Source organism: Podarcis cretensis (assembly GCF_951804945.1).
Source record: "Podarcis cretensis genome assembly, chromosome: 8".
Classification (NCBI taxonomy): domain Eukaryota; kingdom Metazoa; phylum Chordata; class Lepidosauria; order Squamata; family Lacertidae; genus Podarcis; species Podarcis cretensis.
This window is the reverse complement of record NC_137177.1, coordinates 68,969,085-68,989,522: the sequence shown is the minus strand read 5'-3', so window position 1 is coordinate 68,989,522 and position 20,438 is coordinate 68,969,085. Positions and strand designations below refer to the sequence as shown.

Below are 20,438 nucleotides of genomic sequence, written 5' to 3'. Positions count from 1 at the left end.
CCACACTCTGCTCTGTTGGGAGAAGGGGACATGATAGAAATTTGATAAATAATAGTAATAGATAATAATAGTAGTGAGTGTGGCACTTGGGCTGAAAAAAATTCCCTGCCCGTTTTATAAGATGGAACCTATTTTAAAGCCAGACTTGAAAGTCAAAGGAGAAAATAAATTGGAAATGCATTTGGAAAGGTTCTATGCATTTTAATTCCTCCTCCCCAATTTTTTTTCTTTTATAGGCCATAAACAGGAGGATGAAACTCCCTCTGTTTCAGCAGTGCTGTCCCTGGAGCAGACAGCTGTGATCCAGGAGATGGTAAATCAAGACACACTTCCAAACTTGGTTATCCCCAGTCCGGTCAGTGGGCCCCATCCGGTGCCTGAAGATAAACCGGAAGCAGTAACGTGTGGTTCAAATGTTTTAGAGGAGGAGCCAGAAGAGGAGGGGGAGGACCCTGAGGAGGATACAGGGGAGGAAGAAGAGGAGGAGGAGGAGGAGGAGGACGAAGAGGATGAACCTGAGGAGGAAGAGGAAGATGTCAGCTTCCCTAAAGGAAGTCCTGACATGGAACCCATGCCCATATGTGAAGACAAGCTGGAATCTGTGGAAGAGCAGAGCAGCATATCTGAAGACTCGCCAGAAAGCTCCCCCAAGAAAAAGGCTGTGGCGAAATTCCCCAAAGCGAGAGATGAATCTAATGGGAATATCCACGGTACGTTCATGTTTCCATGTCAGCATTGTGAAAGGAAATTTACCACAAAGCAGGGTCTCGAACGCCATATGCATATCCACATCTCGGCAATCAGTCACGCTTTCAAATGCCGCTATTGCGGCAAAGCTTTTGGCACCCAGATTAACCGGCGGAGGCACGAGCGGCGCCATGAGGCCGGACCGAAAAGGAAGCCCTTCCCAGTGCTGGCTTCGGCCCAGCTGTCGGAAGGCAGCGCCAAGAACCAAACAATTCCTGAAGATGGTATTAAAGATGAAACGAACAGCAGGCAGGACTTAGTTGCTGCGGAGACTGAGAAAGTTTCTCTCGAAATGCCAAATCCTGTTCTCTTTGAAGAGAGCAAGGGACCCAAAGAACTGCACCCGTGCAAATATTGCAGGAAGGTTTTTGGCACCCACACCAATATGCGAAGGCACCAGCGAAGGGTCCATGAGCGCCATCTCATCCCTAAAGGTGTCAGGAGAAAACCTGAGGAGCCCCAGTTTCCAGCAGAGAAAACCCAGCAGTCCTCAAATGTGTACGTAGCAAGCACAGACCTCGAAGAGGAGGGAGAAGCAGATGATGTGTACATTATGGATGTTTCCAGCAATATATCTGAAAATCTCAATTATTACATTGATGGTAAGATTCAGTCCAACAGTAGCACAAGCAATTGTGAAGTGATAGAGGTGGAATCCAGCTCGACAGAACTGTATGGAATAAACTGTTTACTTAGTCCAGTGACGGTGGAAATATCCCCAAGTGTAAAGGCTACATCAGTGCACCTAACTGACGTACCGAAAGAGTCACCAGTCAGCGCAAGCGCCGAACCCAAAAAGAGGAGGACCGCAAGTCCTCCTCTTCTGCCTAAGATAAAAACCGAAATGGATCCAGAACCAATCACATCATTGTGTTCCTTGACTATTCCTCTTACTATATCAGCAGCCGATAACTTGCCTTTCCCCAAAGAGAAAAATATTTATTTATCATCAAAGCTGAAACAGCTTCTCCAGACACAGGATGGGAGTAAGGTGGCACCGTCTCCCCCATCATCATCATCATCATCATCATCCTCAACTGAAATCCCCAAACTGGGACTCACAGCTACATCTTCGCCTCTTCTGCCCGCCGCCTCCAGCAGGTTCAAACGAAGGACCAGTTCCCCTCCCAGTTCACCGCAACACAGCCCAGCTCTACGAGACTTTGGCAAAGCAGGTGAGGCGAAACCTGTTTGGAATGACGCGACTCTGGGCTCAAAGATTGCCAAGCTAGAGAGTCATAGCAATTCTCCTGTATGGAGTTTGTCTGGGAGAGAAGAAAAAGAGACAATGAGCCCTCTTTGCTTGGAAGAGTATAAAGTATCAAAGGACTGGACACCAAGTCCTCCATTTGGCAATGTGTGCAACCAGCAGCCTTTGGACTTATCCAGTAGCATGAAGCAAAGGTCCAACTGCAAGAACAGGACTCAGGCTCCCTGGGAATCGGTGTTAGATCTCAGTGTCCATAAAAAGGCATGCAGTGACACTGAAGCCAAGGAAAGTAACTCGGCGCCACCAGCATGTAGTGGTGTCAAGAAGAAGCCAACCACATCCATGCTGCAGAAGGTGCTTATGAATGAATATAATGGGACTGATTCATCGTCTGAAAACCCTGCAGCTGAAACGAACCCAAGCCTGGGTGCCTGCAAAACAGAAGAGCATCCAGAGCCAGAGTCCAGGGCTAGCCTCCCTGTTCCAGTGGTCGAGTCAGGTTCCCTGTGCCCTTCTCCTGAGACACCTTTACCGCCATCATCTACTGCATCTTCAAGTCAGGTGCCGCCTCTCCTGACTCCAACAAACTCTCCTTCCCCTCCACCTTGCCCTCCTATGTTAAAGGTTCCCACTCCACCACCACCTCTCCTGCCTACCGTTCCCTCTCCACTCCCAGAGGAGCCCACAAGCATCACTCCAAGTTCATGTCCTTCTCCCTTATCAAATACCACTGCTCAGTCCCCTCTTCCAATCCTTTCCCCTACGGTCTCAACGTCTCCTGTTCCTTCAGTAGGACCTCTTAGTTGTCCTTCCCCTGGACCTCCCAACCTCTCTTCCTCCTCGTCGTCCTTTTCTTCCTCCTCTTCTTCGCCACTGTCATCCTCATCTCCTTCTCCACCTCCACTCTCAGTAGTCTCTTCTGTCCTTTCCCCTGGCGATAACCTAGAAAACTCAGTCCCTATTATCTCTTTTAAGCAAGAAGAGGTGGAGAGTGAGTGTCAAAAGCCAAGGGAAGACCCACACAGTTCCAGCGAAGCTAATACCATCCAGGAGACGTTTAATAAGAGCTTTGTGTGCAATGTTTGTCAGTCCCCTTTTCTTTCCATTAAAGATCTCACCAAACATTCATCTGTTCATGCTGAAGAATGGCCCTTCAAATGTGAGTTCTGTGTCCAACTCTTCCGAGAGAAAACGGATTTGTCAGAGCACCGCTTCTTGCTCCATGGCGTTGAGAACATCTTTGTGTGCTCTGTCTGCAAGAAAGAATTTGCTTTTCTATGCAATTTGCAGCAGCACCAGCGGGACCTCCACCCAGACAAAGAGTGCACACACCACGAGTTTGAAAGCGGGACTCTCCGGCCGCAGAATTTCACAGATCCCAGTAAGGCTAAGACTGAACACATGCAGCTCCTGCCTGAAGACTCCTCCGAACCTTCTAAGGAGGAAGAAGAAGAGGAAGAGCTGAATGACTCCTCTGAAGAGCTTTATACAACTATCAAAATAATGGCTTCTGGAGTCAAGTCAAAAGATCCAGATGTCCGCATGGGCCTCAATCAGCACTACCCAAGTTTTAAACCCCCTCCATTCCAGTATCACCACCGCAATCCTAACGGGATTGGAGCCACTGCCACAAATTTCACAACCCACAATATCCCACAGACCTTCACCACTGCCATTCGCTGCACAAAGTGTGGGAAGAGTGTAGACAACATGCCTGAATTGCACAAGCACATCTTGGCTTGCGCTTCCGCCAGCGACAAAAAACGGTATACACCGAAGAAGAACCCTGTGCCGTTAAAACAGACCATTCGCCCTAAAAATGGTGTCATCCTCCCCAGCCCCACGAGCAATGCGTTCAGGCGCGTGGGCCAGCCTAAGAGGCTCAACTTTAGCGTCGAGGTGGGCCGGATGTCCTCTAACAAGCTCAAAATCAGTGCATTAAAGAAGAAAAACCAGCTTGTCCAGAAAGCCATTTTGCAAAAGAAGAAATCTCAGCAGAAGGCAGAGTTGAGGAACAGCACAGCAGAGCCCAGCACTCACATCTGCCCTTATTGCAACCGGGAATTCACTTACATTGGGAGTCTGAACAAGCATGCTTCCTACAGCTGTCCCAAAAAGCCTATTTCCCCTTCCTCTAAGAAGAACTCTAAAAAGAAAAGTGGGGCATCCTCTTCCAGTGGTGATAAAGCTAGCAATCGGCGGCGGACAGCAGACGCCGAGATCAAAATGCAAAGCACGCAGGCTCACCTAGGCAAGACGCGAGCCCGGAGCTCTGGACCCCTGCCACTGCAGCTGCCATCTGCGTCCTTCAAACTGAAACAAAACATCAAATTTGTGCCACCCGTTAAATCCAAAAAGCTGAGCGGCTTGTCAGCAGGAAGGAATGCCAGCCCCGTAAGGATGTCCAAGATGATTCCAGGAGAGGGCAAGAAAGTGAAAGGGGTGGCCAAGAGCAGCTCCCCTGGGCTCTCGAGCAAAGCATCCCGCAAGTTGCATGTCAGGATACAGAGGAGCAAAGTGGCCTTGGCCAGCAAGTCAGCTGTGGCAAACAAGAAAAAGGCGGACAGATTCAGCATGAAGTCGAGAGAGAGGGTTGGTGGCCCTGTCACCCGGAGTGTGCAGCAGGCAAGCAGCTCCGATGCCCCAGAGAGCAGCAAGAGGGAAGAAACCAGCACACGGCAAGAGCTGAAAGATTTCAGGTGAGTTTCTCTGCTGTGGCGGATCTTGCTGTTGTCAAGCGCACTTGAGATGGCGTAAACCCTGCTGAATCCAGTGGCGCTTTAAGAAATGCTCTAGATTGCACTATGAAGCAGTCCCTTCAGGCTTTAAAACAGTGTTGGAGACCTCTAGCCCTCTGGCTGTTGTTGGGTTCCAGTTCCCATTAGCTCCAGCCAGCGGGGCCAGGGATTATGGGAGTTGTAGTCTCTAGCAACAGATGAGCTTGATAGTACTGCAACATGCTTCACATGGAGCTGGTGCTTTGAAATGCTTTTGGGGAAACTGGCTTGTTATGGGACATAGAATTATAGAGTTGGAAAGGGACCCTGAGGATCATCTAGTTTAACCCCCTGCAAACTATGCTGCTGTCCCAAACAAGGACCAAACTTGTAACCTTGGTGTTATCAGCACCACCAGCTGGTTAGAGCATGGTGTTCTAACTAACACTGCCCCTGCCACAGAATTCAGCCAAGAGATTACCCGAGATCTTTATCTAGCAGATTGAGAAGTAAGAATACACTTTCAACAAGCTAACCGCACAAATTTGCTTTCCTACATGACTTTTTAAAGTAGTTTCTAGTGATCCTATTTCTCTTTCCATCACCACCACCTATGTGGGTTTTCTTAACTTTGTCATATGTCAGAGCTATCTAGTTAAATATATATATATATATCCTTCCTCTCCTGTTCCATTTTGTTAATCTTCCTTTCTCTCCACTGTTCCTTGCCACATAGGAACCTCCTGTGACACAACGAAACAGACAACCACAAAGAATCTCTGAATTGTAAATGAAATTTCCTTACCGAAGAGCTTGAGCGGTTGCATGCTCATCTTAAGAGAGGGACGACTGTGGAGGCCCCAATTCTCCAGGCTTGAAAGGTCCAACCTGAGACAACTTTGACCCCCAAAGGGTAGACGATTGGCTTGCCAGCGTGCTCACACTGGGGTTGAGAATCGGTATGCACCAATTAGGCTCAAGGAATTATCAGCTGCGAGGAAAGCGGTAGGGTGCATGGTTCTTCCTTGTCCCCCCCAGCTTCGGTTTCATTTCAAAAAAGGACATGGATCGAACTGAACTGGAGTCAGTCCTGCCACAGAGTCCATAGCTCATGCTTCTACTTCGCTTTTTATCCGATGGAAAAGCATGGAAAAATAAAGGTCGATAATAAGAGATGGTGCCGCCAAAACTTATGCAAAGCCAGGTCCTCACCAGAAGCTCCCCATATATTCAGGGATGACAAAACGTTAACTGCACTCGAAATCCTTTTTGCTTGCACGTCGAGTATCTCAAAGCCTTTGTTTTATATCAGCCAGGATGAAAAAACTTAACGGGGAGAAGGGAGATGCCTTTCCCCTCCTTCTTGGCACCTGCACTCACTTTCCAAGACTTTTCTTTTGTTTCTGAACGGGTGGGCACAGGTTTGGACGTTGATGTTGCTTTCACCAGTCTTCTTTATACATGGGAAGAGGAAAGGAAGAGGTATCTCTAGAAGGGGCGGAAGGAAGGTTTTGCCTGTCAAGCCCTACTGGCATCCATAGCTGAAATCTCGTCCAACGTGGAAGTCACCCAGTTTTATCGTGAATGACTTGTTCGCCATACAAAACTGTATAGCACAACTAAATACACAATTGGCTGACTTATCTGTATCTAATAACAAGAGCTACAAATTTTTCCTAGTTGTAAATCAAGATTATTATTATTATTAATTTCCTGGAAATATAGTTTTGTTTTGTTTTTGTTTTTTTCACAACTGGGGGGGGAGGGGAGCAGTTAGCTTTGTTTGTGCACCCCGTTTGTTTGGTTTTTTTAAAAAAATCTTATTTGTTCTTGACTTCAAAAGTAATCTACCTCTTAAAATTTGTAGTTTTAATATTGTTTGGTGAAGTTGTGCCACTTTAACGCTTTCTCTTTCACTATCATTCCCTTTTTTTGTTGTTACATTTTTTTTTCCATTTTATGGGGACGTCTGCATCAAACTATTGTATAAAGAATTTGTAGCAAGTTTGGAAAAAAATAAAATATTTAAAATTATTTAAATTCTTTTTTGGACACTTCAGCTGTATTATATGTGATTTATATTTTACATTAATTTTGTTGCAGAGGGAGGAAAGGGTGTTGTTAATCTGGAGACTGTTCCTGTATTAAAGCTTGCTGTTCTGTAGGGGTTTTTTTTCCCTTTTTTTTTTTTTTTGCTTTTGTTTTTTTGAAGAGAGATATAAAGGCTATTCTAATGAAAACATTAAAATTTCCAATTTGCCATACAAGAAAAGGGAGGTTGTCATTGCTTTTAAACATGGCATCTTTGGAGATATTTAAAATACTTATATTTAAAAGAGAGAACTTTCCAAATGGAATTGAACTCTGTTGCTGTAGCTATTCCATATGTTGTTGGAGTATGCTTTCTTACTAACCCTTCACCATAAGGTCCCGGGATGGGTTGCAATGATATAATTTGTATTAATTTGCAAATAATTTAATTTCAGCGTAACTTAGGGACTGCCTCAACCCTTCTATCCTGAGTTGATGAGTGAGATCATCTGCAAAGGTGCTTCTGCCTGTTCCCCGAGTTGGTGAGGCTCATTTGACAACAAGAAACCAAGCTTTTAGTATCATTGGCCCAGTATTGTGGAATACTCTGCTGTGGCAGCAGAGATTCATCGAACGCTTTCTATTTCAACTTTCAGACGTCTGCTGAAAACTCATCTATTCCATTAGGCTTGTATGCAGGCAATTAAGAATACACATCTTTCCACAACGGTTGGCTGATTTTAACTTTTTCACGTGGTTTATACTTTTTGGTATTATTGTTGTAAAATGCTCTGATTTTTTTTTTAATGAATAACGGCATATAAATATTTTTTTATAAATAAAAGAAATGGAAATAACTGTGTAGTAATAAAAAAAAATGAATGAAATGGTGACAATTCTAAAAACAAGTGAGACCGTTATGAATAATAGAGGTCGCCGAAAGAGGTGGGTCCCGCAAAGCAAAATATATTCAGCATTGAAAGCCCAGATAAAGGGGTGTACTTTCAGCATACAGCAGAAGACACATAACAAAAAGGACTCAATGTGTCAATGTGGGGAGGGCTCCATAGGGAAGTAGCAGCCACAGAAAAAGTCCTCTTCCAAGCCAAAGGTCCCAGCCATGGCCGTTTGGGAATTACTGGCATCCGTCTGTCTCAAAAGAATGGAATACAACTCGGGGGGGGGGGGGGGAGTGAAGTCAAACTGCTGTGTTAGCAGCACCAAAGTGACCTCCCCAGGGTGCAAGTATTGGAGGTTACTGCCCACACACTTCCACTGGGCTTTTCTGCTTGTGTGGTGGCACCTCAGCAAAACCGCTTCTTCATGTTTGTAGCAGAGTTTTCCCCGGAAGCAGAGGACAAGAACAGGAGTCATACTCAAATTCACAGTCAAGAGCTTCTTTATTGCTTTATCGGTTGCACAAGCATTTCTGTTACTATTCTATACAAGCTGTTAACCTTCCTGCTTTATCTCTCCAGCACAGTATAATCTCAGTCCAATAATTAACAACCCTGACACAGCAAAACTCACAGTATCAGCAGCACACATTGTCTTACTTCCAACCTTGTCTCTGTGTGTGTGCTTTCCTCGTGTGGAAAATACAATCTGCAACTTCCTTTATTTGCACCTCCAGCTGACACCAATCAAGCCTAGAGTGCCACTCCACACTAAAGAAAATTCTGGAACCCTCTTTAAAGCTTCCAGGAACTTTTATCTGTTTATTATAGAATGTTTTCCTAACAACAAGCCTGGGCAGTGCATGTGGAGATCCTGGGCTGCCCAGATGACAAGACTCCCTTCTGTGGTCCAAAGGAAAGCAGAGCAATACATTTGGCACCAGCTTAGCTGCAGGAGTTGCCAGAAGGAGGCGTACAAGGCGCCATCCAACTGCCTTAGGGACTCCGGCTTTGTGGTTTGCTCCTTAGCCTTCTCCAGGAAGACACCCCACAAGGCAGCAGATGTTTTGGATCAGAGTTGTCCTCTTTGATGGGCTACCTTCTCAGGTTGGCGAGCCCCATCTGCCTCTCACTTATGGAGGGCACCGTCTTGACTACTCCTGCATGTGCATTTTGTTAGAATCCTTTTTGCAAGCATTTGATTACATGCCAGGGATCCCTCGACAATACCTGAATCCTCTAGCATTCTGCAGGAGGTTGTGTGCAAGGCTAGATTAGAGGGAGAGCAGGAAGATGATGGGAAGGCATAGCTCTGTTATGAAACGAAGATGCAGGCAGCTTCCTTCTGCCAAGTCATTATTGGTTCATCTAGCTCAGTATTGGCTGGCAGCAGCTCTCCAGGGCTTCAAGGAGGGTACCTTCCCATACCAATCGGAAGATGCCAGGAATTGGCCATCAGATCTGCTTCCAAAGCAGACTTTCTATCTTGGGGCTCCAGGCCTTCGTTCAATACCGCTTCCTTCGCAAGCAGGAAGTAGTGGGGTGGAGTTCCTGCCGAGCCTGTAGCCAGCCTGCCACTTCCAAAGGCGGCCAGCCCCAGAGTTTTCCAATAGCCTGGGCAGGAAGGAGGACTATGAGCAACGTGAGCACGTTCCCCTCTTGTGGCTAATGACAGAAAGGAGAGTACGCCATGGGAATGCCAAGTTAGCTGCTCTCCAAATTTCCTAGCTTTGCAACTGCAGAAAGCATTTTCTCTTACTGTCTTTTGCAACAATATTTCCTTAAGCCATAAAAAAAAAACCCAACTCATTTTCTGCCCAAAAGAAAATTCAAATCTCTGCATGTGGTTCAATAATTAAGGGAGCATCTGGCTTCAGCTTGGAAGACAAATGGATAAAAACCCTCCAAAGTTTTACAATCTCACTTTCCACCATTCTAGATTTATAAGATGGCTGTTTTCATACATGCAGCAAGCTTATGTTTATTATTTGCAATGGAGATTTAAGAAAGCAAGTGGTTTTCTTGGTAAACTAGATGGATCCTTGCTACTTCCTCTGATCCAGTAGAGCAGCTGGGATGGCTGTAACTGCCTCTCAACTGAGAGGAGCCAAGCAACAGCACCACCTTGTGGGAAATGTATCACACTCCCTTTTTTGTAGCAAACAAAACTCAATTGATGGGAAAAAATGTACGTGCATGGTGAATTTTTAGAACTGAAATGGGGGAAGGCACACCTATTTCCACCCCAGAGTTAGACTGACAAGAGGTATGTAGTCCTGTAATGGAAATGACCTTGCTGAGAGGGGGTGGGAATAATAATCTGCAGGTGCCATTGTCTAAATGGAAAATTTCAGACCTGAAAACTCAGTGCAGACCTCTGGCCAGCAGGGCTGTCCTAAGACCAAGCCCTTTTCAAGGCAAAACTCTCTTCTTCTACGCTCTGCACCTTGGTTGGGTACTTTTGCCTGGCTGGAATGTGCCCTTGAACTGGGGAAATGTTTCTTGTTTGCCTGGAGGGAGAGAGATTGTTTGTGTGTGGTTGGAAAGGTAAGAGTTCCGCCCATTGCTTTGCCCACTATTGCTTGCTGCCTGCATGTAGCTCCTGGAAAGTATCCCTCAAGGGAATGCTCCCCTCTGGCTGAAAAGCACACACACAGATGCACATGGTCTAAGCTGATCCATGCGCGTGGACACAAAGTGCGTAGGGGGAGAGAGTGCGCCACCCCCAAATGTTTTTTGAAACTTCAAATACCTAGGCTCCCAGGCCTGTGGGCCTAACGTCTGTTCGGGGTAATACAGTGGTACCTTGGGTTAAGCACTTAATTTGTTCCGGAGGTCCGTTCTTAACCTGAAGCACCACTTTAGCTAATGGGGCCTCCCACTGGCGCCGCGCTGATGCTGCGCGATTTCTGTTCTCATCCTGAAGCAAAGTTCTTAACCCAAGGTACTATTTCTGGGTTAGCGGAGTCTGTAACCTGAAGCGTATGTAACCCGAGGTACCACTGTACTGATGCAGGCCAACCCTGTGTGTGTCCCGGCCCCTGACTTTTGTGTATAAAACAAAAGCCTGAAGAGGGGGATCAGGCCTTTCTGATCAATGTGATGTGGGAGAATGGGAAAACCTATATGGCATGGGATTTTAATGTATAAGATGTTTCACCATAAGAAAACTTATGTGTGCAGGAGCATAGGAAACTTGCCTTATACTGAGTCAGAGCATGGAGGTATTTAAGCAAAGGTTGGATGGCCATCTGTCATCTATGATCTAGTTGAGATTCACACATTTCTGGGGGTTGGACTAGATGACCCTTGGGGTCCCTTTCAACTCTACCATTGTACAATTCCATGATTTGTCCCATCTAGTGCAGTACTGTCGACGCTGAGGCACACTGCCTCTCTGGAATGTTATTATACTGTAGGAAAAGGCCATAGCTCAGGGGTAGAAAACTCACTTCTGACACAGCATTCTACACATTAATTTTGGATTGCATGAAGAGCTGCTTCTATTGTACAGTGGTCTCTGCCTGCATGGAGCTTACACTTTAAAAATCAGCACAGAGGGAGGGAGATGGCCAGGGTCTAGAATATGTAGCAACATCCATTGGGTGCATAATTTTGTCTGGCTTGTAGAGGCTGGAGATTCCTGCATTGCAGTGGGTTGAACTAGATGACCCTCAGAGGTCCCTTCCAATTCCACAATTCTGTGATCCCCCAATTCTTTAAAAAGCAGGGCTCTATCATTTCCTTGAGGGTTATATTCTAGGGAAGACACATATTCTGGTCCTCTTCATTCCTCTTCATCATTTCATCCTTGATGAACACAGAGGTGGGGGGAGGCAGGCGCTTGAAATGGGTCCCTTTCTCTTGAGCCTGCTGTTTCCATCTTTTTCCAGAAGAGCTTTCTCTTTATTTCATTGCCGAGTTGGAGTGGGATGTAAGTGGGGGGGGGGGGGTGGAGGAGGAGAAAAGACTGCAGCAGATGCAAAGGCAACACTCGGAAGCTCCTCCTGCTTCTCTGTTTCAGATTGGGAGGGAGGGAGAGGAGATTTTGAGTGGAGGCACGAACCACAAACCGATGCCAGGCGGCAGACTGGACTGTGCCATCAGGGGACGCTTGCGTGCTGTCAAGTGGCACAACTGCAGCCGAGGAGGAGGGGGTGGCAGAGAAGAAGATGAGCTGGTGGGAGCAAAGAGGCAAGCAGCGGTGGTAGCAGTGGCAGTCAGAGAGGTGTGTGTCCAGCAGCTTTGGATCGGGGCCTGCCTCAAATCGCTGGACACCTTACCGAAATATTTTTGCCTCGTCAACGATTCCCGGAGCATTGGGAGCCTGACAGAGTGATAGATGATCCTGGTTCCTTACGAGAGCTGGGAAGAGCGTCGCCCTCTTCAGAAACCAAAACCCAGAGACTTTAAACAACGGGGGAAAGAGTTGAGATTTGCAAGCTTTAGAAGGCTTGGTGCCTAAATGTTTGCTAACATCTTCTTGAGCACATGTATGAAGGGGTGTGTGATGGTGCATTTCGGGAAACGTTTGGAATCCTCTGCAAGGAAGCACTTGATTTGACAGGCTTCAAAAGAGGGCTTTCTGGAACGGGCTGCGCCAGAGAAGAGAGCACTTTACAAATTGCAGAAAGTGTCTTTCAAAAAGGAGCCTAGTTCCCCTGGAGCAGCCTCAGAGCCAGTCTTCAGTGAGCGGCCTGCTCCCATCTCGTTGCGTTCTTCACTTAACGGGGTGCAATAAAGGAGGAGACAGACTTCCAAGGTTGAAGTGTCTTCCTGCATATGACTAATCCAGGAGACCCTGTCAAAGTTATGGAGACCTCAGCTATGACCTCCGGCCCTGTAGTTTGCCCAGTCACCTTTTCACAAGTCTTTGGGCATCAGTGCCAACTTCTGGAGGCAGGTAAGAGGAAGGCCAAAGCATCTGAAATGGTCATTTTGGGGTGTGGCAATGTTTTTAGAGCACTGGTGACGTCACTGAGAAATGGCATCCCTTGCGGGACACATCATGTTAGGTGGCCGCTTGGAGAGGTGGGTGGAAGGGGGTGGTTTTGAAATCCTGGTGAAGAATGTGAAACCTAATTATTTCTTCTTCTTCTTCTTCTTCTTCTTCTTCTTCTTCTTCTTCTTCTTCTTCTTTTCGCATGTTGTAGAACGTTGTAGACACCTGTCAGGGATTTGATAGGAAATGTTTCTTTTGCTCATGGCAAAGAGCAAAAAGGTGCCATGACTCTACCAGGACACCTGTAACACTCCAGATACTGCTGGACTTCTGCATCTGCTTTGCATGCAGGAGGTACTAGGCCCAATCCCTGCTTTCACAGGTAGGGTTGTGTAGCCCCATGCCTAAAACATTGGAAAGCCTGGGGCAGCCGGGGCAGCCAATACTGAGCTAAAAACGGACCAAAGGTTTGAATCAGTGCAAGGCAACTTCCTGTGTTGCAAACCCATCCCAGGAGCCTATCTCACTCCCACAAGCACCATCCAGTATGGACAATGATCAGTGATTATGAGAGTTGTCCTCCAACAATGTATGGAGGCCTCACCACGAACTACACAGATGTTATCTCATTGCTCTAATATGAGACAACATTAAACAGACATGCTGGTCTCTATTAGGGTGGTTGGGTGGGAATGTCAGTCTGGTTTGGGCTGAGTTGTGCTCCAAAACAAGGAAAAGGCTAACATGTAAGGACTGATGGACTTGTTTCAGAGGAGAGTGGGATGTGGGGTGGTAGGTCTGCTGACAAAGGCTTCAGAAATGTTAGTGAGGATGGGAAGTTTGGGGAGGGAATATTTAGGCTCTGTGGCTGCTTACCAACTCATTAAGGGATATTAGTAGGTCTGAGGCAGATGATGAAGCACTTTTTGCAAAGCAAAATAAATTTAAGCTGCAGGAGCAAAGAGGGAAAAAGCTCATAGATGCTGCTCTGCCCTAGCTGTGATAAGGACAAATGCCAGAAGACAGTTTATAGTGTGGGTGATGGTGGCTGCAGCAGCCTTCGTTTCAGGACCATGGATAGCTCCAATGGTATCTTACTCAACAGAGGCCTTTTCTCCCTTTTGTGTCAGGCTGCCCTTGGCAGGCTCCGCCCCATCCTGAAGAGTGGTGAGGCTTAAAGAGGCAGTCCCCTAGCCTGGCTCCTACTCTCATTGGTCACCCCTACCCTCCCATTTCCCATTGTTTGTGCTACACTATTCATGCAGAGACTGGGGGAGTGTGAGGCCCTTGGCATAAAGTGGAATAATTCCTTGGGGAGGTGAGGATCTGGCTTGGAGGATGCTCAACAGGGTCACCCTGGGTGTTATCAGTGCCTAAGCCCAGAACCTCTGGGCCTTGTGTTGCTGGTTTCCCTGACCCAACCAACTCCTGGCTGCTGCCTGGTACACTCCCCTTGGGCAGTGGGGTTGCTGTCACCAGGATCATCACCAAAGGAAGTCAACTCTTTGACCTCTCCAGATATGGCTGGGAAATCCCTAGAGAGCTGCTGACAGTCCGTACAGAGATAGATGGACCCCATGGTGTGATTGCATAAGGTTGCTTCATATGTTCCATATGCTGTAATGCAGGAGTAGGTAACCTCAGGCTCTTCCCAAACACAGACCCTCCTAGACCAGGCCCCTTTCCCACAAGTCACACCCCTTACCAGCCATGCTCCTTGCCATCCTTGAATGCCTGGATGGAGTGTGCTCTTAAACTGCAATAATAAGTCCTCTAGCTTGCTTGGGGAGATCTGTGAAATTTCTGCTTTGGGTGGAATCCCTGCAATACATGAAATGCTACAGTAAGAGACACATACATTGCTCTACCCACTTCTGCCTCTGCTCCCACCCACCCCAAGTTTAGTTTCCCATGAGGGAATGCAGCCCTCAGGCAGAATCATTTCCCCACCCCATTGCAATGTGATTCCTAAGGCAAGTTCCCCCTGGCACCATTGAAGCCTCATTCTGTCCCAGCCAGCGTTTCTGTACATTGCTCAAAAGCATAATGCATTGTGATGATCCAGCCTAGAAGTAACCAAGGCATGTTGTTGTTGTTGTTGTTATTGTTTATACCCCGCCCATCTGGCTGTGTTTCCTCAGCCACTCTGGGCAGCTCCCAACAGAATATTAATTAAAGTAATAATAAAGGGATCAAACATTAAAAATTCCCCTAAACAGGGCTACCTTCAGATGTCTTCTAAAACTCTGATAGTTGTTTATTTCCTTGACATCTGATGGGAGGGCGTTCCACAGGGTGGGCGCCACTACCGAGAAGGCCCTCTGCCTGGTTCCCCTCCTTCTCGCAGTGAGGGAACCACCAGAAGGCCCTTAGGTATACAGGGCCGAGGCTGTTTAGAAGCTCTGGCCAGCTCAGGAACAGATGCAGTTGGCATATGGGCTTCTCCTGGGAAAGGTTTTCCTGGTTACCACTGCCACCTGTGCACCCTCATATAAGGTTGAATCCTCAAGCTATGAACTTCATTCTTCAGTGGTGCTACTGGGCCATCCAAAAGAGGTTGAATTTCTATCCCAGAGTCTGTTCTACCTCTTGGACTCCAACATTTCTGAATTAAATCTATTAGTTCTCATGCAACCCTTTCCTGCCTCCAAACGCCAGTTTAGAATCTCAACAACTTCTCTAATGGTAGATTATTAGTTTTACCCTCCTCCAAATGTCTGTATTCATCTATTCAGCTGTAGGCTATGCAGAAGCCTGAACCAGGAAGTCTATAAGGATGAGACTAACACCCAGAATGGGGTCTAATTAAACACACTTCAGGACATAATATGGAATATTGAGAACATGAAGAAAGGAAATGCAAATGGGTTTTACAGAATTTAGAAAACTGATAGGATCTGGTACATATAGTTTGAATGCAGGCTTTTTATGCACCCCCCCCCCCAAGAAATCCACACACAAGGAGAAGGGTACAGACCTATGATTGAGTACCAGCAAGACTCAAGTGGGACTAAATTATATGTTCAGCCCATCCCTAGAACAGAGCATGTAGACTTCATGGTTATTTGTTCATTTATATCATTGTTATATCACCTTATATAATATTAAATCTCTAAATGTTTTACATTAAAAATAAAAGTACAAACAATAGCATTCAATCAAGTTTCCCAAAAACTATGTAGATGCAGGACAAAACAAAATATCTCAGGTAAAGCCCAGAGCTCTCTGTGAAGAGGGATTGATGGTTAAACCCCTCTTGGAATTATAGCTCTTTGATGAGAATTTGTTGTTGTTTAGTCGTTTAGTCGGGTCCGACTCTTCATGACCCCATGGACCAGACCATGCCAGGCACTCTTGTCTTCCACTGCCTCCTGCAGTTTGATCAAACTCATGGTGGTAGCTTCAAGAACACTGTCCAACCATTTCGTCCTCTGATGTCCCCTTCTCCTTGTGCCCTCAGTCTTTCCCAACATCAGGGTCTTTTCCAGGGAGTCTTCTCTTCTCATGAGGTGGCCAAAGTACTGGAGCCTCAGCTTCAGAATCTGTCCTTCCAGTGAGCACTCAGGGCTGATTTCCTTCAGAATGGAGAGGTTTGATCTTCTTGCAGTCCATGTGACTCTCAAGAGTCTCCTCCAGCACCATAATTCAAAAGCATCAATTCTCCGGCGATCAGCCTTCTTTATGGTCCAGCTCTCACTTCTATACATCACTACTGGGAAAACCATAGCTTTAACTATACGGACCTTTGTTGGCAAGGTGATGTCTCTGCTGCTTTTTTTTTTTTTTTTAGGAGAATAGGAGACTTCTAACAACTCTCAGCACCCTTAACAAACTACAGCTCCCAGGATTCTTTGGGGGAAGCCATGACTGCTTAAAGTTAAATGTATGTTGTGAATATGGCCTCTGTCTGGCAGCCATACATTGCTTCCCCCATTCCCTGCCTGCCTTCAAAGTACCAACCCAAACAAATTTGCTTTGCAATGACCAGCCAGTCACTCAGCGCAGCATGATCTGAATGGACGTAATGAAGTGCAGAGTATTTTGGGCTTTCAGAGAGACAGAAAAATCCCCTTGCCTGTGGCAAAGGGTGCTTTGTCTCCTGTCAGCAGTAAGCAGAAAAGAGGTAGCTAACATGCAGAGGCTCCGAAAAGACAAGAGAGCTCTCCAGTAGGCAGTATTAACACTTCTGAAACCTCTCGTTCCAAATTATCCTGGGATCTCTCTTTCTTTTAAAGTTATTGCAATTATAAGAAAATTAAAAAGGGGGGAAAACAGGACTCAGCTCTCATTAACAGTAAGTATAGTCCATCCACCCAAAGAGATTAAAATAGACCGTCAAAACTAGTTTAAACATATACAGTACATTTCCAAGCACAATTCAAAGTGTTGGTGCTGACCTTTAAAGTCCTAAACGGCCTTGGTCCTGTATACCTGAAGGAGTATCTCCACCCCCATCTTTCATCCCAGACATGGAGGTCCAGCGCCAAGGGCCTTCTGGTGGTTCCCTCGCTACAAGAAGTGAGTTTACAGGAAACCAGACAGAGGGCCTTCTCGGTAGTGGCACCCACCCTGCGGAACGCCCTCTCATCAGATGTCAAGGCAATAAACAACTATTTTACTTTTAAAAGACAACTGAAGGCGGCCCTGTTTAGGGAAGCTTTTAATGTCTGATGCTGCATTGTTTTTAATATTCGGTTGGAAGCCGCCCAGAGTGGCTGGGGAAACCCAGCCAGATGGGTGGGGTATAAATAATAAATTTATTATTATTATTATTATTATTATTATTATTATTATTATTATACATTCATATAGAGTAGGACCCGAACTATGGTACATGGACATAAGTGGTCCATTAACTTCATCCAGGTTGTCCAGGGAAGGCAGGTATTGCAGGTATGTGAACAGAGGTTGCGTGGCCGTCTGTCAGAGATTCTTGAGCATGTGGTTGGATTATTTGACTCTTAGAGTCCCTTCCAACTCTATGCTTCTGTGATTCTATGTGGTGTGTCTGTGAAGAACGTCGGGGATTCGAACTGCCGACCTACTGATCGGCAAGCCCTAGGCTCTACACCCGCCTCCCTTGTTGTGGGTGTAGAATCCATCATTGGCAGCATGCTCAGACCCCACCCCAAAAGACTGGCTCAGCCCTTGCCTAGAGTCAAAGACATTACCCACCACATCTCAAACTGCTTTTCCTAAGCGCCCAAATCACATTGATCATCCCTGTAATTCTTATAACATCATCCACCATGTATATTACAAAACAGGTCTGTTGAAAGCAAACAGAAACCTTTAATAAGATAATAAGCCTAGTGGTGGCACCAGTCCCTATGAATATGAATAAACCCAGTGAGGCAGGATGGAAGCCTTCATTTTGCCCTGAAAAAGGCTGGGCAAAGAAGCCTAGAATTGTAGATTGGAAGATACCCCAAGGTATCATCTAGTCCATGGGTAGGCAAACTAAGGCCTGCAGGCCGGATTTGGCCCAATCGCCTTCTCAATCTGGCCCACAGACGGTCCAGGAATCAGTGTGTTTTTACATGAGTAGAATGTGTCCTTTTATTTAAAATGCCTCTCTGGGTTATTTGTGGGGCATAGGAATTCGTTCATTATTATTTTTTTTCAAAATATAGTCCGGCCCCTTACAAGGTCTGAGGGACAGTGGGACGGCCCCCTGCTGAAAAAGTTGACCCCTGATCTAGTCAAACCCCCTGCAACGCGGGAGAGAGCACAGACAAATTATTTAAGGGGGGGGGTAAGGAGAAGGGAAGAAAATGTTGGCAGAACAGAAGGTTCCTTGTGGTTTGTTTCTTCTCTCATTTTTCTTTTTCTTTTTAAAATCCACAAATCAATATTTGTTTATTTTTTTTTTTTTTGATAATCATTTTTATTAGGTTTCATTTGTTACACACACACAAAGAAAAAACAAAACCATTTAAGACAACAACTAATACAAAAAAGGAAAGATTTGCATTAAGCCCAATACTTATTAAATTAAATAACAGAAAAAAGTGACAATAAAAAAGCACCAAAACAATGAAAAAAATAAATAAATAAATAAATAAAATAAAAATAAACTGATACATAAACACATATTTGCTGACTTCCTTCCCTCCTGATTTCGGGTTCTTAATTTTAAAAGTTTCATTTTTACAGCTGATGTTGAATTATTTGATCTATCTATTACATCGAAAGTTTCATAACAAGCCTGCTATATTTGGTAGGTTACTATAGTTACCTTCAATATATCTCATATATTTAATCCAGTCGTTATTTAACTTTGTATTCTTTTGGTTTCTAATTCTCTGCGTCATTTTAGCTAGTTCGACGAAGTTATATAGTTTCGTTTGCCATTCCCTCATCGTTGGTGTATTTCTGTTTTTCCAATTTTGAGCAATTAACATTCTGGCCGCTGCTGTTGAGTATTGAAATAAGACTCTATCTTCTTTCTTAATTTCTTCTCCGATGACACCTAATAGGAAGGCCTCTGGCTTTTTCGGGAATGTATATCTCAATATTTTTTTTAATTCATTATATATCGTATCCCAAAATTTTTTTATTTCCTCACATGTCCACCACATGTGTATGAAATTGCCTTCTTTTGTTTTACATTTCCAGCAGGCCTTATTTCCAGTTTTGTACATCCTACTTAGCTTCTCTGGTGTAATATACCATCTATATATCATCTTCTCTAGATTTTCTCTAATTGCAACACTCGCCGTGAATTTTATTCCTTCCTTCCACAATTTTGACCATTTTTCATATTCTATGTTGTGCCCCAGATCTATCGCCCATTTTACCATAACATCCTTAATTTCTTCATCTTTTGTGTCCCAATCCAGTAATAAATTGTACATTTTGGATAGTAATTTAGATTTATTTTCTATTATTTCAATTTGAAATTTTGATTTCTTTTCATTCATTCCAGTTTTTTTATCTTTTAACCAAATCGCATTAATTTGATGGTACTGTAACCAGCTTGTCAACTTTCCCCTCAACTCCTCATATGGCTTTAATTTCCAGCTGTCTTCCGATCTTATCAGTAAATCTTCATATGTTAGTTTCTGTTCCTCCATATTTATTTTTTTGATAGTTAGGATATTTACTGGGGACAGCCACCAGGGTGTTCTCCATTCTAACAATTTTTTGTTTTTTTCCCAAACTTCATATAATGGACCCCTAATAATGTGATTTGAGAACCCTTTATGAGCCTTCTCTTTATTTGCCCAGAGGTAGGCATGCCATCCGAACCTGTTGTCTGCACCTTCAAGATCCAATAAATCAGTGTCTTCCAAGGTTATCCAGTCTTTAACCCAGCATAGGCAGGAGGCCTCGTAGTACAATTTCAAGTTAGGGACTGCAAGTCCCCCTCTCTCCTTTCGGTCCGTAAGTAATTTAAATCTTATCCTTGGCCTCCTTCCCTGCCAAATAAATCGTGAAAGGGTTTTCTGCCAATCTTTAAATAATTTTGACCCCCTAATTACTGGAATATTTTGAAACAAGAACAGCATTCTTGGAAGAACATTCATTTTTATTGTCTCCATCCTACCCATCCATGAGAGGTTAGCTCTGTTCCAAACATCCAAATCTTTTTTAATTTCCTTCCATATGGTCGTGTAATTATCTTCAATTAAATTTATGTTTTTTGATGTAAGCCATATTCCTAAGTATTTTATTTTTTTTACCACCTTTATCCCATGTTTTCTCTCCAGTTCTTCTCTTTCCTCAGCACCCAGGTTTTTTGTTAACATTTTGGTTTTTAGTTTATTCAGTTTAAAACCGGATAATTTACCATATTCTTCTAAGATCTCCAACGCCTTGCCCAGACTGCCTTGCGGTTCTTCCAAAGACAACATTAGGTCGTCCGCATAGGCTCTTAGTTTAAATTCCTTCAA

At 44.9% G+C, this 20,438-nt stretch overlaps 2 protein-coding genes across 3 annotated transcripts in view; both read left to right on the top strand.

Annotated features, from left to right (window-relative positions):
* PRDM2 (PR/SET domain 2) overlaps nucleotides 1–6,708 on the top strand; it is a 48,155-nt gene extending 41,447 nt beyond the window's left edge. For both annotated transcript variants that reach the window (XM_079986720.1, XM_079986721.1), the window contains 2 exons: nucleotides 237–4,656; nucleotides 5,411–6,708. In XM_079986720.1, coding sequence (XP_079842846.1) covers nucleotides 237–4,656; nucleotides 5,411–5,423 — 4,433 coding nt within the window. In that variant the 3' untranslated portion in view covers nucleotides 5,424–6,708. The remainder of the gene's footprint in view (nucleotides 1–236; nucleotides 4,657–5,410) is intronic.
* Nucleotides 6,709–11,635: 4,927 nt separating this feature from the next.
* Nucleotides 11,636–20,438, top strand: part of LOC307223427 (uncharacterized protein) — a gene marked incomplete at its 3' end in the record, with an annotated part of 45,779 nt that continues 36,976 nt past the window's right edge. Inside the window, exon 1 of the mRNA XM_079989394.1 lies at nucleotides 11,636–12,504. Within this exon, the coding sequence (XP_079845520.1) occupies nucleotides 12,384–12,504 (121 nt within the window). The 5' untranslated portion in view covers nucleotides 11,636–12,383. The remainder of the gene's footprint in view (nucleotides 12,505–20,438) is intronic.